Here is a 14,108-nt window from a genome sequence, read left to right as displayed (position 1 = left end):
ACAGGTCTAGAAAAATAAATACATCTGTTCTTAGGAAACAGAAGTTGCTCAGAACAAAAGAAAAAAAGTTGATGTTGTGTAGAGGTTTCCCCCTCTTGGAGCTGGGTGAGCAGGCAGGAACTAAATGCTTTGTTTTTCCTATCACTGAGTGTTCAATGCTGTGGGACCTGCTGAAGCACTGACCCAACAGCTAGACTGTTTCTACACATCTCTGAATCCCACCTGGAGTTGCACAGGAGTTATGAGAGACTTCAAGAAACGCTGGCCAGAGTAGAGGCTTGAGGGCAGAGATGAGGCTTTCCAGAGACAGTGCAGGTATTCCTGCATCTACCAGCCAGTGTGAGAACTAGGCCCTCCCATGAAAGGCTGCCAGAGAAGAGGCTCTTCCTCATCTACGCAAATGTGTCTCAGGGCACTACCTGGGTAACTGTAGTAGTGCACAGAATAAAAATAGCCATCTCCCTGCCTTATTCATGGTTTCAGTAGTTGCTCTCGGGGTTAGAGCTGCAGCCTTACTGCCTATTCCAGTCACAAGCTCTCAGTTCCCAGCCATCCCAACCCCCATAAGCAGACTGTTCTGCTTTGGGCAAAGCAGGTCCTGAAGCACAGGGACACACGTCATGCAAGGTCTCTGCAGCAGCTTTGGGAGTAGGGTCAGTGCTGTCAAACATCACTCACTTTAGATGCAAGAAGTTCTGAAGCCTTTATTTAGTAGCAATTAAATTATTCAATTAACACTAACCTCCAGACAGCAGTTAAAATATTGTACAAGGAGCAGCTTGCCCTCTAGAAGCTCTGTACACAGTTCAATATAAACTTACACTCTTAAGATTGAATGCACCCCACTGAAAAGGGGTAAAGCAGCTGTGCACAGGAGGCCTCACTGAGGTGCTGTACTACCTTTGAAATGCACAAGACTTTCTCCTCCCAGGCAGTTGCACAGTACAAACACGGGTCCTGTCCCCCCTGCCATGTTTCACCAGGTCCTGGACTGATTAGGTTCTTGCTTTTTTGCAGTGGCGCTGGGCACCAGAACTTCTAGTGCATGAAACAGATTCTTTTAAAACAACCTGTTACTAGTGTGCAGTTCAAATCAAATCTGTAGATATTTAAATGGCTCTTAATTCCTTAAACCGTAAGGTTGGTAGCAAAACAGGAGAGCAAAATTCAAAACACACTGCACAAAACATTGAATAAATACCTCTGAGTAATGTTACCATCTTGAACAACTGCATTAATGCTCCAGAGACAGGAACGCTTCTGGAATCTCTGACCAGAGCTCAGGATTCAAGGGAGTTACTTCAGTAAAAGAAAAGTCACTTTATGAAAAATTACATCTTTACAAAAGTGACACACTCTTCTTCATTTAAGAACAGAATATTGCAATTACTGTGTGTGCTTTTAAACATTCCCATGTCGCAATAAATAAAACCAGTTTTACTTGTGCCAATGTTATCTACGAAAGAAAGTATTCACAGAACAGCCGAAGGTGTTCTATTCCTCATACACCACAACCTAATATAGGTGTATTCATCAAACAGGGCAGCTCGAAACCACAGCATCTTACTTTGTCCACACAGGACCCACCATCAGCCAGAAAAATTGTTCCCCTACCTCTGGGACTGCAGATCATGTACCACCAGATTTACTGTGGAGATGCTTAATATTCTGTTTGATAACAGATCAGGTTTTTTCAGGAGATAAGTAAAACAAAGAAAAACATTAAAACAGATTAAGACTTATTTATATCAGTCATAGGCTCCTTATTGCATTTTAATAAATATCAGGCAAGTTAAAGTAGTTTCTGTCCCAGTAGTTGCCAGAATAAAGCCAGTCCTGCGTACCAGTGTAGGGATTGGGGCCTTGGTGGAACCATCTGCAAGGAAACATACAGCATGTTAGTGAAGCTATCAACACACACTTTTATGGAAGTTCAGAACTGCTTTGCTGCATCTTCAGCAGTTTACTGTTCGAATTAATTATTGTGATTGCAGGAGCCCTCTTGGTTTTAAAGTCGTAAGTGAATTTAAAGCCATCTTCTGTGGCTAGATCTCCCCACTTGCCACACTGCTTAAATGTCTCCTACATGAAGTTACTGACACTAGTATTCTGTCACGTGAAGCAGATGAGACTATCACATAAAAAAAAAGGATAGGTACAGTTTTACTTCAAAGCAGTTGTGAACAATCACTCTGGCATGCATAAGCAGTAAGTTTTTGCAAGACATGTAAACACCACAAGCACTGCAGTCCTGAAAACAGAAAAACATTATTTCCCAGGATCTAAATTTTTTTTTTTTTTTTTTAACACCTCATTTTGAAATGCACTTAACTCAGGAACAAGTGTGCCAACCACCCTCAGTGCAGACAAACTATCACTCACAGGCTGCAGGAAAAGTCCTGGCTTGTTACACCATAACTGTGTTGCATTACACTGTTGGCGTTGGGGGGCTTGCCAGAAGGCTGACTTCCTCTGCATGAAGACAGTTGCAAGCTTTTGCTAAATTTGTTGTTGATCACTGAAGTTTAGCCTCATCTTTCTTTCCTTCCCTCTCCCCTCCTACCTAATCTGGAGACACTGTGTATATACACACAGAGATTGTATCTGCATGTGTATATAACCGGGGGGTTGGTGGGCAGTTTTTATCTATAAAATAGGTGCAGTTACAAGGCCATACTACTGGCAAGTATCCCCCAGTGGTGAGAACAACCCTGTCAAATCACCACAGCACAGAAGTTTCTCCTCCTTCCTCCCCTCCCACGCCTGTTTCTGGCAATCCTGCTGCCTCTTACTGAACACCACTTTCTGTTTGGGCCCACTTACTCCACCTTCTGCCTCAGCAGCATGCACTCCACTGTACCAGACCTCTAGCACTTTAACGTATTTTGCCAAGCCGTGTTAGTGGCACAAGTCAGCTTGCTAGAAGCCATTTCTGTGGTTAATAAGCTCTGCAGCTTGCTTTCACTGCCTCACTGACCACAAAAGCCAGTTCTTCCTTTATATGCCTCACTACAGCTTCAACGCACTCAAGTAAATCATGTGTGTGCAGGGCAGCCCGTTTTAACTTGTCTCTTTCCTTCTAGGGTACCATAAGGTTTCAGAACAGAAATTAAGGCACATTTAGATGTGACTTGATGTCTTTAAAAGGCAAAAGGATAAAGGCCACCAGCACTGCAGTGTTGTGTTCCAAAGCAGGGCAGCTAATAGGCAAGTCTTGGTTGGCTCAGAAGACTTGAGATGCATATCAGAAGAAATGCCTTGTACTGTCTTCATGGTGATAAACTGAACAGTTGAACACTTCAGTGGCTGTCCTGCTACCCTGGTTAAGTGAACTGAAGTCAACAGCAGTTATTCAACCCCTGCACCACACATAGTTCACTACTGCATCATCTGAACACAGGGCGAGTCAGCTGTTCCCAAGTAACTGGTGCATGCTGTGCACAGGCATCTAGTTCACCTCCGAGTTCAGAGGTAACAGCAGCTCACTCGGAGGACAAAGAGTTTGCTGAGAGGCAGGGCTATAAGCACAGTCACCTTGTCTCTCATATTAAGGAATTCTACTACCCAACACCTCACTAGTGTGTCTTCAACACTTGTACAATGTACCCCTCCCTCCAGTGACCACCTACTTCAATAGGAAAGGGAAAGGAGGTGGGAAGAACTAAGTTTGAGACACACAGGAGACCCAAAGCAGTCAGATAATCCAGTCACGTAAGTGATGGGGGGAGGAGGGGACTGATTTCCATCAGAAGCAACAGACCACTTCCATGTTTCAGAACTGAACTGGTCTTTTACATGAGACTTAAGACTACTGGTCAATCTCTAAAACATTAGGTGTTCAACATGAATCACTTCTTCAGAAACACCAAGACCCACTTCTAAAGTGGATTCAAAATTTAAAGAGAAAAAAATCACTAGGCACTTTGGAGAATTGTCTTACAAGGGAGGAACTCTACTAGACAAAGTAAGAACTCTGTTTTTCCGTGGCAAGGAAATTGCAGCAGTTTACATCAAAGTTTATATTACACTGCAGATTAAGACCTACAGTCGAATTTGGAACAGGTAGAAAAGTTTCCCTTCAAAGCATGTTTTTGTTTTCCCTGAAGCACAACACTTTACGTTCATCCTTTGGAGGCAGTCACACTTGGCATTCCTACTAAAGAGATCAGACACTAGGAATTTTCTGCCAAAACTTCAGAAACATCTTGGAAAATGAAGAGTTTTTGAGGGATATCCCAGGAAAGTGCTGAGCGGGTCTACAGTACATGCATAACGGCAACTGAAGAACCTGGTGAACGGTGTCTGCACTAATTATACAACCAAAAAACACTGCTCTGAGTTGCTCCCTGGGACTTCCCCTATTTCCAATGCCAAGCTCAGGTGCTTCGAGCTATACCTTAAGCTACTTCTGGCAACTGGAAGAACACAGTGTAACTACCCTTTGCTTTGAAAACACATGGTGAGAGGTAGAACCACGCTGAATTCAGGAAAGGAAGAAGGAGATGCAAGGCTGTCCAGCACTTAACATGTTTACTTGGAAGCATTACAAAGATGTTATTTTCCACCAGTCTCAGGGCAAACCAACCCAAACACTTCAGGAGAGCAGGCACAGAAAAAAGACAAAGGCAGACATGTCCAAACCTGGGACTCTGGAATGATGGGTGACTTCATTTGAAAAAAAGAAAAAAGTGATTTATAGTTACAAAACAGACATTTTAAATATCTTTAATTCGCAGTGTCTGGGTATATTAATAGCTAGTTAATAGGGAAGAGATGAAGCTCGCTTACTTTTAGAGAGTTTAGCCCTACTTTTTTTTTTTTCTCCTGAAGAGACCACCGATTCATTACTACACTTAAGACCTTATCTGGTCAAACTAGATTCATCTGGTCATGTTTTCACAGTTTCTACTTAGCTTGTGCATAAGAGCTCCCAACTGACCCCTCTCATATTATAGTAGAAAAAAACCAACCACCCCATCCTGTAAGCTAATTTCTCCCTTATCTCTTCTAACTTCTGTAGTTAGTAACCCTCTCAGAAAGGACACAATGACTTGGGATATCTGGGTGATAATTTCACCAACTTTGAGAATAACTGTATGCAGTGGGAATACAGTATTACCAGCACACAGCAACTGATCTGAGAAGTCATGGGCAATAAGCTATCAAGTTTACCAGAGGAAGCATCTCCTCCTCTCTTTGGCCAAGCATGCAAATTTGAGGCAATTATAAATTAATCAGCAACAACAGTCCTTACAAGCAGCTATCAGTGGCAACATCTTTTTTGTGTCAGAACCAAGAGGTGCTCAGAAAAGACAAGACAGTTTGTATTTGGATACGGGTGTGCAAGCAGTGAGATGGAAGGAACTGAAACCAAGCCTGACACTTCTCTCTGGAAGCCTGCAGGGACCAAATCGGCAAACACAACAGTGGCACCACCAAACCTCATGATACCGGCTCTTCATGTTGACACAACATGGCACATCACTGGCGTGGACTGGCAGTTAACCTGGATGTTTAAAACCTTTATATAACTACACACACAGAGGCAAGCACACTAACCTCGTCTTCCAGTCTTCTTCTGACTTGGAACGATTTTTGCGGGCAGTCCTTTGTTTTTCTTCTAGCCTCTTCTTTTCTTCACTAGCTAGATCTTGAAGGAATAAAAACATACAAATAAAAATACAGAAGACAAAGTGCAATATAAGACACAGACATTACTCCACCTGACCTAGCAAATAAATACGGGAAGTACAAGTTGTCCATTTAAAAAGCCTTCTGCATAACACAGAATAGCTTCTGGTTTAGTCTAAGACCAAAGCCAGGCCAGCTGTGACACAAGAACAGCCAATGGAATTCCAGTCTTTAAGACTGCTAAATATATGTTTATCCATGGCTTGAGGACCCTGAAAACGTGTTTATGTGACAGCAAAGATGACCTATGGGATGTGGCATACCTAGAATTTATGTCAGTAGGTAAACTGATTGAGATATGCTAGATTTATTTCAGAAGTCTGGCCACCTGCTGCTTCTTAATGTTTGGGTAAATTGTCACTAGTGCCTAGCTACTGATCAGCAAGGGTTCAGAATATTCGCTTCCAAACCACAAAGGATTGTCTCTGCAGTATCCCTTCATTTTTTTGTTAATGCACTAAGATAGCACTAAGGTCACGGTCCTAAACAAGCAGAACAATTATTCTATTTGGCAGAAAGGATGGTCAAAGAAGCAGATTAGGTAAAAGGGTGATCTCTTTCATACCTAAATCCTCAAAAAGCATTTCAGAAACATCTTTGGAAGAAGTAGCTGAGAGAATAATTTCTGGAAGACTATCAACCACTCTCAGTTACCTTGTCAGCTACTAACACACTGCGTAGTACCAGTCTATCTGCTAGACAAACTTTATGCTGTTAGTATAGTTAAGCAATAGGGTCTGTTGCTAACAGCATAGTTATTTGCACTTCAAGTTTAGACAGACAAATTACTGGGGATGCTCTGAACCAAGTATGTCTATCCTGCTGGCCACAAAAAAATTGTACAGGCAGGAGAGACTGGTTGTGGGAATTCACTGATACGCTTCTCTAAAAGCCTCAAAGAAGTGGTTATCAGTTTCAGAGAAGAAAGAACCCCCACGCACAAGTACAGCTGCACTGTATTATGCCTGTGTCACTGTTTTTCATACCTAGATCTCAGACTATTTATCAGAAGTAGTCCCAGTCATTGCCCTATTACATAGGTGAAACTGAATCAGAGGTTTCATGACTTACCCCAATTACTTAGCAATCCAGAGGAAGCAAGAGCCCCCAGGTTTTTAGACCACAAAGCTGGCCATCCTGCTTTCATTTCAAAACGCCAACGACAAAGGAGCAAAAGAAGGCCAGAAAGGCTGTTTCACACCATATCAAAGTATTTAACACCAAGTCACATGTCAGAAGATAAAAGACCAGTGTCTTTTGGATACTTTTCACTCCATGGCATCTACAGTAAACACCTCTGTGAGGTTTCTAAAAAACAGACTATATCTACTCACTGAAAGTATCATAATGCATTTCTAATTCACTGTTCTAGCACAACAGAAGCATTCAACTCCCAGTGAAGAATAATTCTGCATTAAGTGTATTTTTTGGCATTGCAGTTTCACATAAATAGTTTAGACTGCATTTCTCAGGACTGACACATCCTTTTGCATCAGGCTGATGGAAACAGAGAACTGAAAAGTTCACAAATACTTTCTTTTGATGGTCAGAGACTGTCTCCTTAGACTAGTTTCCAATTACACGGCTTGACTAGGAAGCACAGCAGGGGGCCTAAACCTAAATAGCATAGCATTGTGATGTTTAAGATTCTTGTTTATATGAAAGAACACAAGCAAAAAGGTGGTATGGTGGGTTCCTGGCCAGCAACTAACCACCCACAAGCCACCTGTTCACTCCCATTCACCCCAGCGGGTTAAAGGAGAATCAAAGAGCAAAGGCAGAAAAACCTCACAGCTTGAGGTAAAGAAAGTTTAGTAAGTGAAGGTAAAGAAAAAAAAAGGAGGAAAAAGTGGTGCAAAGGCAATCACTTACTACCTTCCACCAGCAGATCTGTATCCAGTCAGTCTCCAAGCGATGGCTACTTACACCCGACAAACAGTTTATTGCTGAGTACGATGTTATATGGTGTGGAATGTCTCTTTGGTCAGTTTGGGTCAGCTGTCTCCTCTGTGTCCCCTCCCAGCCTCTTGACAACCCCAGAAACAGAGAAGGCCTCAACACTGTGCAGATATTGTTCAGCAATAGCTAACACGCTGATGTGTTTCCAACACCGCTTTGGTCACCAATCTAAACCACAGCACCATATATGGGCTGCTATGAAAAAAATTAACTCCATCCCAACTAGCCCCAGCAGAGGTGGGTGACATACCTTTCACTAGAAGCATATACCACAACCTGCAGAAGGCTGTATTAAAGAGTTATTGTCTTGCAGCATGGAGGGATGTATCTTTATGGGTAGCTATTTACTCTAGAAGTTCATCTAACGACTTGTATGTGGAATTTACTTTTTTCCCAGTCCCTCAGTTTAAAAAAAAAAAATCCAGAAAAAATGAAAAACAAAAAGTCACTGAAGTTACCTATTTCTCCATTTTCCATGGCTCTGATATCTGGTCGTAGCCGGCAGTCGGTTTTGGGAATGACACTCTCCATTTCTTTGTCCAACTCATTCAAAGCCATAGCAAAGCTAGTAAAATTATACATCTGAAATTCAGAGACAAAGATAAAAAGTAATTTTATGATGTGTCTAGCTGCTATTCTTAAGCACCCAAATGCTTTTTTATTATTTACCTGCTCAAGATAGAAATGTTCATGATACCAGCAAAACCACACTGTGTCGGGCAGAGTGTAGGTGATCTTTGGTGTTTCTATTTAAGTACACCAGCATCCGATTACTCAGTGCACTATTTCTCTCATCTTCTTTTTCCACTCCTACTGGTACTTCCCCTATCTCTGTAGAGAGATTTCCCCTTTGATTAACCCACTAAGGGCACATTTTCTTTTTCCAATTCTTTGTCTTTCCTGTTGCACACATACCCCTGTATTCTGCCCACTGGCTCTGCAGCTCCACAGCCCTTCACACACCAACTCATGCTATGCAGGCTTTGCAAGTGTCTCACAGAAGTGTCTGTCCTCCAATAAAGCCCTTCAGAAGAGATTTCTCACGAGGTAGGTGCCTCAGTGCAGGGAACGGGTGGAGAGAAGAGGTGGGGAAGGCCCCCATACCACTAGCTACATGAAGCATCCCATTTTCCAGATAAATTCCAGTAATCTAGAGTCATGCCTCTGACCCCACATTATAGTGTTACAACTATGTGAAAGTTTATTGCACTAAACATGCAAATCGAGACTTGTTAATGAAAAAGACAACAGATGGATTTGCTCTGTGTTGAACATACAAAATAATAGGATAGCACACAGTTCCAATAAGCAGAAGCACAGCTGACCTGTGCTGAATTTGGAGGTCTTGGAGTTATCTTCCATAGTAAAATACTTCCAGGAATAACATACACACTCTCAGAATCTGGCAATGGCATTTCATCTGGTTCCTCAGTATTGCCCACCTAAAGGCAGCACACAAAGACAAGAGGAGTTCTTTGGAGTCATAAATCATTTACACCCATTCATTCCAACACTGGAACTCACATAAAATTATTTCCTTGACCAAAAGTAAATAATTTCAGCAACAAATAAACTTTTCTAGATGCTTGTGAAGAAGGGTAACAGCATTAACATAGCGTATGTACTTCCAGTTCTCTCCCAGTAGAAGACTACCAACAATTTCTTGCATCAACATCTTCGTAGATATAATCTGGATGTTCAGGTGCTAAGAAATCTGTGGTTTCCACCACAGAGATGTCCTGTTTCCTCAGACACAACCACTTCCATGCATGAAATTTAACTCCCTTACTGCTTCCTTAAAGCTGAAGAATAGAAGTTACACTCCTCACCCTTCCACGTCAAAGAAATGCCAGCACATCATTCGAAAGCTGTCTTCAGTTTGTACACAAAGAAGCCCTACACTACTGCTCTTTGCTCAGAGGAACCTTCTTTTCCATTGACCACTACACTACTGAAATGGCAAACTGCAAACATTAATTATGTTAGATTAGTTAGTTCTTCTGGGAAGGGCATCCTACAAAGGCTGACATATACAGCCTAAGGCAGCTGTAGCCACAGCACTCTGAAAACAAGGGTTACTAGAGTAGTAGAGAATAACTGGTGGTCATAGTTTAGATGTGACCTGATTCAGTTCTAAACCATTATCCTTTTTACACACGGCTTTAAAGCAGCTGGGGTCCAATGCTGCTGACATTAATTCTGCCGCACAAGCATATGTTACAATACTGAACTAAAGCCAGCTAGACAATGAATATGGCTCTCCCAAGAAAACTTGGTGTCACTATCACAGCTAAAAACAGCAGCACATTTCAGAGTCTACTGCAGAGTAAAGCTGAACGTAAAGGCAACTAATGCTTTAAATACTTTGGCTACATTTGTTGCCAGCAACTTTAATCCTGCTGCTAATAAGCTTTCGTCTCTGATGGCTGTCTCAGATAATACAGACTGATGTTTTAGTAAAAAAAAAAAAAAAAATCCAGTACCCAAACCAGATTCTGCTGTGTTCCGAGATGAGGAAGCATTAAGGATTCTGTTTCACCATGGAGCACTTGGGTACAGTGCGCTTAATAAACAGGTTGCAAAGTAACCAGAACAACATGCAGACCAGGTTCAGTCCCTTAGCTATTAGGAAAATAAAACAGCGCTTTTAGTTGACTACATCTAAACTGTGCTGGCAATCTGCCATTCTGTCCTTTAAAGGATACTGATCAATCTTTCAGAAACCAGGAATTTGAAGCAGAGCAGACCAGAAAGACATCCTTAAAGCAAAGGCACTTCAATACCAGACTGTCAAACTCCAAACCAGCTTTTATAGAAAGGCTACAATACACACTGCCATTTGTGCCTTGTTGGATACATAATCTTAAAAATGTCATAAGAATTACAAAGAACATGGTAAAAAGTGGATTTTCATGTGCTCTTGCCACAATGATCCATATTTTATGCTGAGCACTACTCAACCTCTTAGTATGTTGCTAGGAGGGTAGTAACAGACTTTCATTCAGAGCAGAATCATCCTGGTCTAATCCCAGGTGTACTATTAACTCTTCTGGTGTTGGCAAAATATCACCTTTGCATATATAAAGGCTTGTCTGGCTCCTGCAGAATTATTTTTCCTTAAGTTTTATCTCTATAAAACCCAGAAGGATTCAGGGGAAAATGTGGGGCAATTTGCAAAAGGACTCGCATCCATGCAGGTCCCCTAAAAGGAGACAGAAGCAATCTTTCATCAGTAGCAACACAGCACAAAGGAATAGCTGGAAAACAACTAAATAAATCTGAAAATTATAATTAGGAGAAGATTGAAAGGCTATGTACTTTCATAGCTGAATGAAAATCCTTCACCACTACCATGAAGGGACAAACCACATCCAGGCATGTGAGACTTCGCTCACCTAGATGCTCAAAACCCATAAACAATATCCACTCCTCAAACACAAGGGGGCAGTGGGAATACATATTGAACAAAGACTACCTGATTCATAGCGAGCATTACAAAGCTTTCAGTTTTCTACAAATAGTTCTGGTAAACAAGCATGAAAAGCACGCTTTTCCAGCGTCAGAGCGACACTACAGCTTGAGCCTTATGCAACAGGATGCTTCATTTTGAAGTGAAAAGCAAGGAACATCTTAAACATTGTTGGAGAGTGCAAAGCGGTAGCTGAACAAAGACACAGAGTATGTTTTTCTTTGCTCATTCTCCCTAGAGCTCACAGGGTCAGATCTGAAGAGAAGCAGCAATCCCCAGTGCTTCAGCACTCTCCTGATGACAAGCACTGGAACAAACTCAGTTACAGCAACAATCTGAACCTGCACAGGAACAACTGCCTTCAGAGTTCTGTCTCTTTTTTCTTAAGGAGAAAAAACTACCAACACCCAAGTCAACAAGAAATCTGGCTTCAGTCACCAAGGGGGAACAATCCCTGTTTTAAGCTACTATGTGAGCGGTTGTTGTTCATCAAGCTGTATGTTGCCAACATCACCATTCACCTTAAACAAAAAGCATATACTGCTGACCAGAAATCTGGAATAATTAATGATTTTTTTTTTTTTTCCAGAAGAGAAAAATTGGATTTGTGCAGAAAAAAAACCAAACAAGCATTTCTATGGTTGTGAAAATTTAACAGAAAACAATACAAAAATTCCTTGTAAAATCTGGAAAATACAATCTTCTATCAAGAAGAGAAACTAATCTATTCCACCTCGAGGAGCCCAAATCCTCCTGTTAGAATATAAATGCATGATCAAAACCACAGTCCAGCTAATGGGGATATGCTACTTCCTCCATGTCACTTGGGGGGAAGAGGCAGGTAATGAACCAGCTAGTATTTAATCACTCCAAGTTTTGGGAAGTTTGAATACAAATCCTTGAGAGAGAAAGCATTTTATCCCTTAATGTTAGTACTCATCCAATCCATTTTGTACCCTACCAGGAAAGGAAGAATAAGTGAAAAGAAATCTTAATGCTCTTAAACGCTACTAAAATATTTAGCTGTCTTAACATGCTTTTGAGATACCACCTCTTTATGTGATTAATACCTGTTTACCACTTTTCTTCTCTTCTGCATTTTTCTTGTCATTTTTTTTGTACGCTTCAAATGTAGCTGGGTCAACACTGTACAAACACTCAGTCCACTTCCCATACAGTGCACAAAGTTTCTTTTTGCTGTCAGAAAAAGACTAAGTTTACAAAGGAGCTTAAAGAGATTTATTTCATCATTTCAGACAAAAATATTTGAAAGAAGAACTTTTGAGAGCAACTCTTAAAACTGAATTATTAGTCTTGCACAATTCATAACCTTGCTGTTGCAAGTTCATGCCCTTGACAGACTATGTTAGAGGCATTCAGTTCTACAACTGGCATCAGAAACATGGGACACCCATTTGTTTCCTGTTAAGAATGAAGCTGTTACCTTTTGTCCTGAATGTAGCCTTCAACTTTGTGTAACTCCTTCCCGAAGAGGCCACAGGGTTTGAAACTTAGTATACACTTCTCACCTGTTCTAAAGGCAGAACAAAAGGGCATTAATTATTTCCAAATGCTTTTCTTCTTCAAACTTGCAGCAAGTGAAAGCACTCACACTCTTAACTTACTTATGGTTAGTTATTTCCACATTTCCATACTGCTCAATCCAAAGTTTGCCCACGATAATGTTATGCACACAGCATGTAGGATTTGTCCACGTGTAGGCTTCATTGTGTCTAAGGGTGGGGAATAAAAATTAAAATACTGTATCTTTGTACTGGATGACACTCCTGCAACAAGCCATCACCTATAAATCACACCAGGTCTTTGAAATGGACATGGCAACAAGGCAGGAAACCCAAGAATTTTATTAACCTATTGCTACTGATTTTATCAATTCCTTAAAACAGTCACTGTTAGCACTGAATGACATGAGGAAAGCAAACAGGACTCAAGCATGCTAGTCTTTGTAGGACTGATGACCAGGCATCTGCAGAACACACAGACTCAAGCCCCAAATACTGTTACTATTAGTATGCAGTATATTAGGAAAATGATGGCAGTTCCTTTCATCTTCTCATCCTGTTCCCCCTGCAAAGCTGCAAAGTGATCTGCCATCAAACATTAGGATGTGGGCGTTAGACACGTCCATTCCTAAGCCATGAGATGCTAATGCACACTAATCATCATGGATGTGGCCACTGTGCCTACGCAATTATTACTTATCAACTTACTCAAGAAGCTCCAAAGTCATTGTGCCTTTTGGTTCTGCTTCCACGCTCTTGCCCCAGAATTTGAGTTTAGGATAAATTGATCCATGAAACACAAAATCATTATTTAAGCCTTCAGCATAGAAAGCACTGATTGGTGGATGATGGCTAACTTGCTCTGAGAGAAGTCTAAATCCAAGATCATCTCTGCAAAATAAAGATAACCAAAAGCATGTATCTACGTAACAACTGTAGTGAAGTTGCAGTTCTCTTCCCTAGGGTGAGACAGTTGGACCCATGCATAGTTGCTGTACTTGGTGCAAGAGTTGGTTGATCTGGTTTTTTTTGTTTTAACTAATACATAGAACATCCTCCTTCTAAATAACTGAGGATATAATATAAAAAGATAACAAGAACTACCAAATCTGATCAATCAGTATGTTTATTTTTGATAGTGACCTCTTCCTTAATCTTTTGCATAAACATAAGCCAAACCTCACCCAAGAGAAAAATCTGCCCTGAGTGTAGCTGCACACTAATAGACTAACATGCCTATTTGTATTCTGGACATTCATGTAATGAATATTACAATTCTAACACCTCCCTTATGTACCATGCATCTTTTTATTCGGAAGGTTTCAGGGAAAAAATAAGAGTCACTTTTGTAAATAAAGCTTGCTTTTAAACCTGGCAATTTTCATTTGCCTGCTCTGAGTTGAAAAGTTAAGTAGTTTCCCTTCCCTGGAAGGTGCACTGCTGAACAACAACATGCATTGCAAGCA

At 41.1% G+C, this 14,108-nt stretch overlaps 1 protein-coding gene across 5 annotated transcripts in view; it reads right to left on the bottom strand.

Moving 5' to 3' along the window:
* Positions 1-689: 689 nt before the first annotated feature.
* The window catches only part of OSBPL1A (oxysterol binding protein like 1A), a 75,788-nt gene continuing 62,369 nt past the window's right edge, over positions 690-14,108 (bottom strand). For 3 of the 5 annotated variants that reach the window (XM_074899073.1, XM_074899072.1, XM_074899076.1), the window contains 9 exons: positions 13,351-13,533; positions 12,745-12,852; positions 12,564-12,653; positions 12,190-12,316; positions 8,976-9,092; positions 8,109-8,232; positions 5,560-5,650; positions 4,642-4,665; positions 690-1,876 (listed from right to left, as the gene is read on the bottom strand). In XM_074899073.1, the coding sequence (XP_074755174.1) occupies positions 1,774-1,876; positions 4,642-4,665; positions 5,560-5,650; positions 8,109-8,232; positions 8,976-9,092; positions 12,190-12,316; positions 12,564-12,653; positions 12,745-12,852; positions 13,351-13,533 (967 nt within the window). In that variant the 3' untranslated portion in view covers positions 690-1,773. The remainder of the gene's footprint in view (positions 1,877-4,641; positions 4,666-5,559; positions 5,651-8,108; positions 8,233-8,975; positions 9,093-12,189; positions 12,317-12,563; positions 12,654-12,744; positions 12,853-13,350; positions 13,534-14,108) is intronic. The other 2 variants (XM_074899075.1, XM_074899074.1) reach the window with 2 other exon arrangements.

Source organism: Athene noctua, chromosome 2 (genome assembly GCF_965140245.1).
Source record: "Athene noctua chromosome 2, bAthNoc1.hap1.1, whole genome shotgun sequence".
NCBI classification, from domain to species: domain Eukaryota; kingdom Metazoa; phylum Chordata; class Aves; order Strigiformes; family Strigidae; genus Athene; species Athene noctua.
This window is presented reverse-complemented; position numbering and strand designations above follow the sequence as displayed.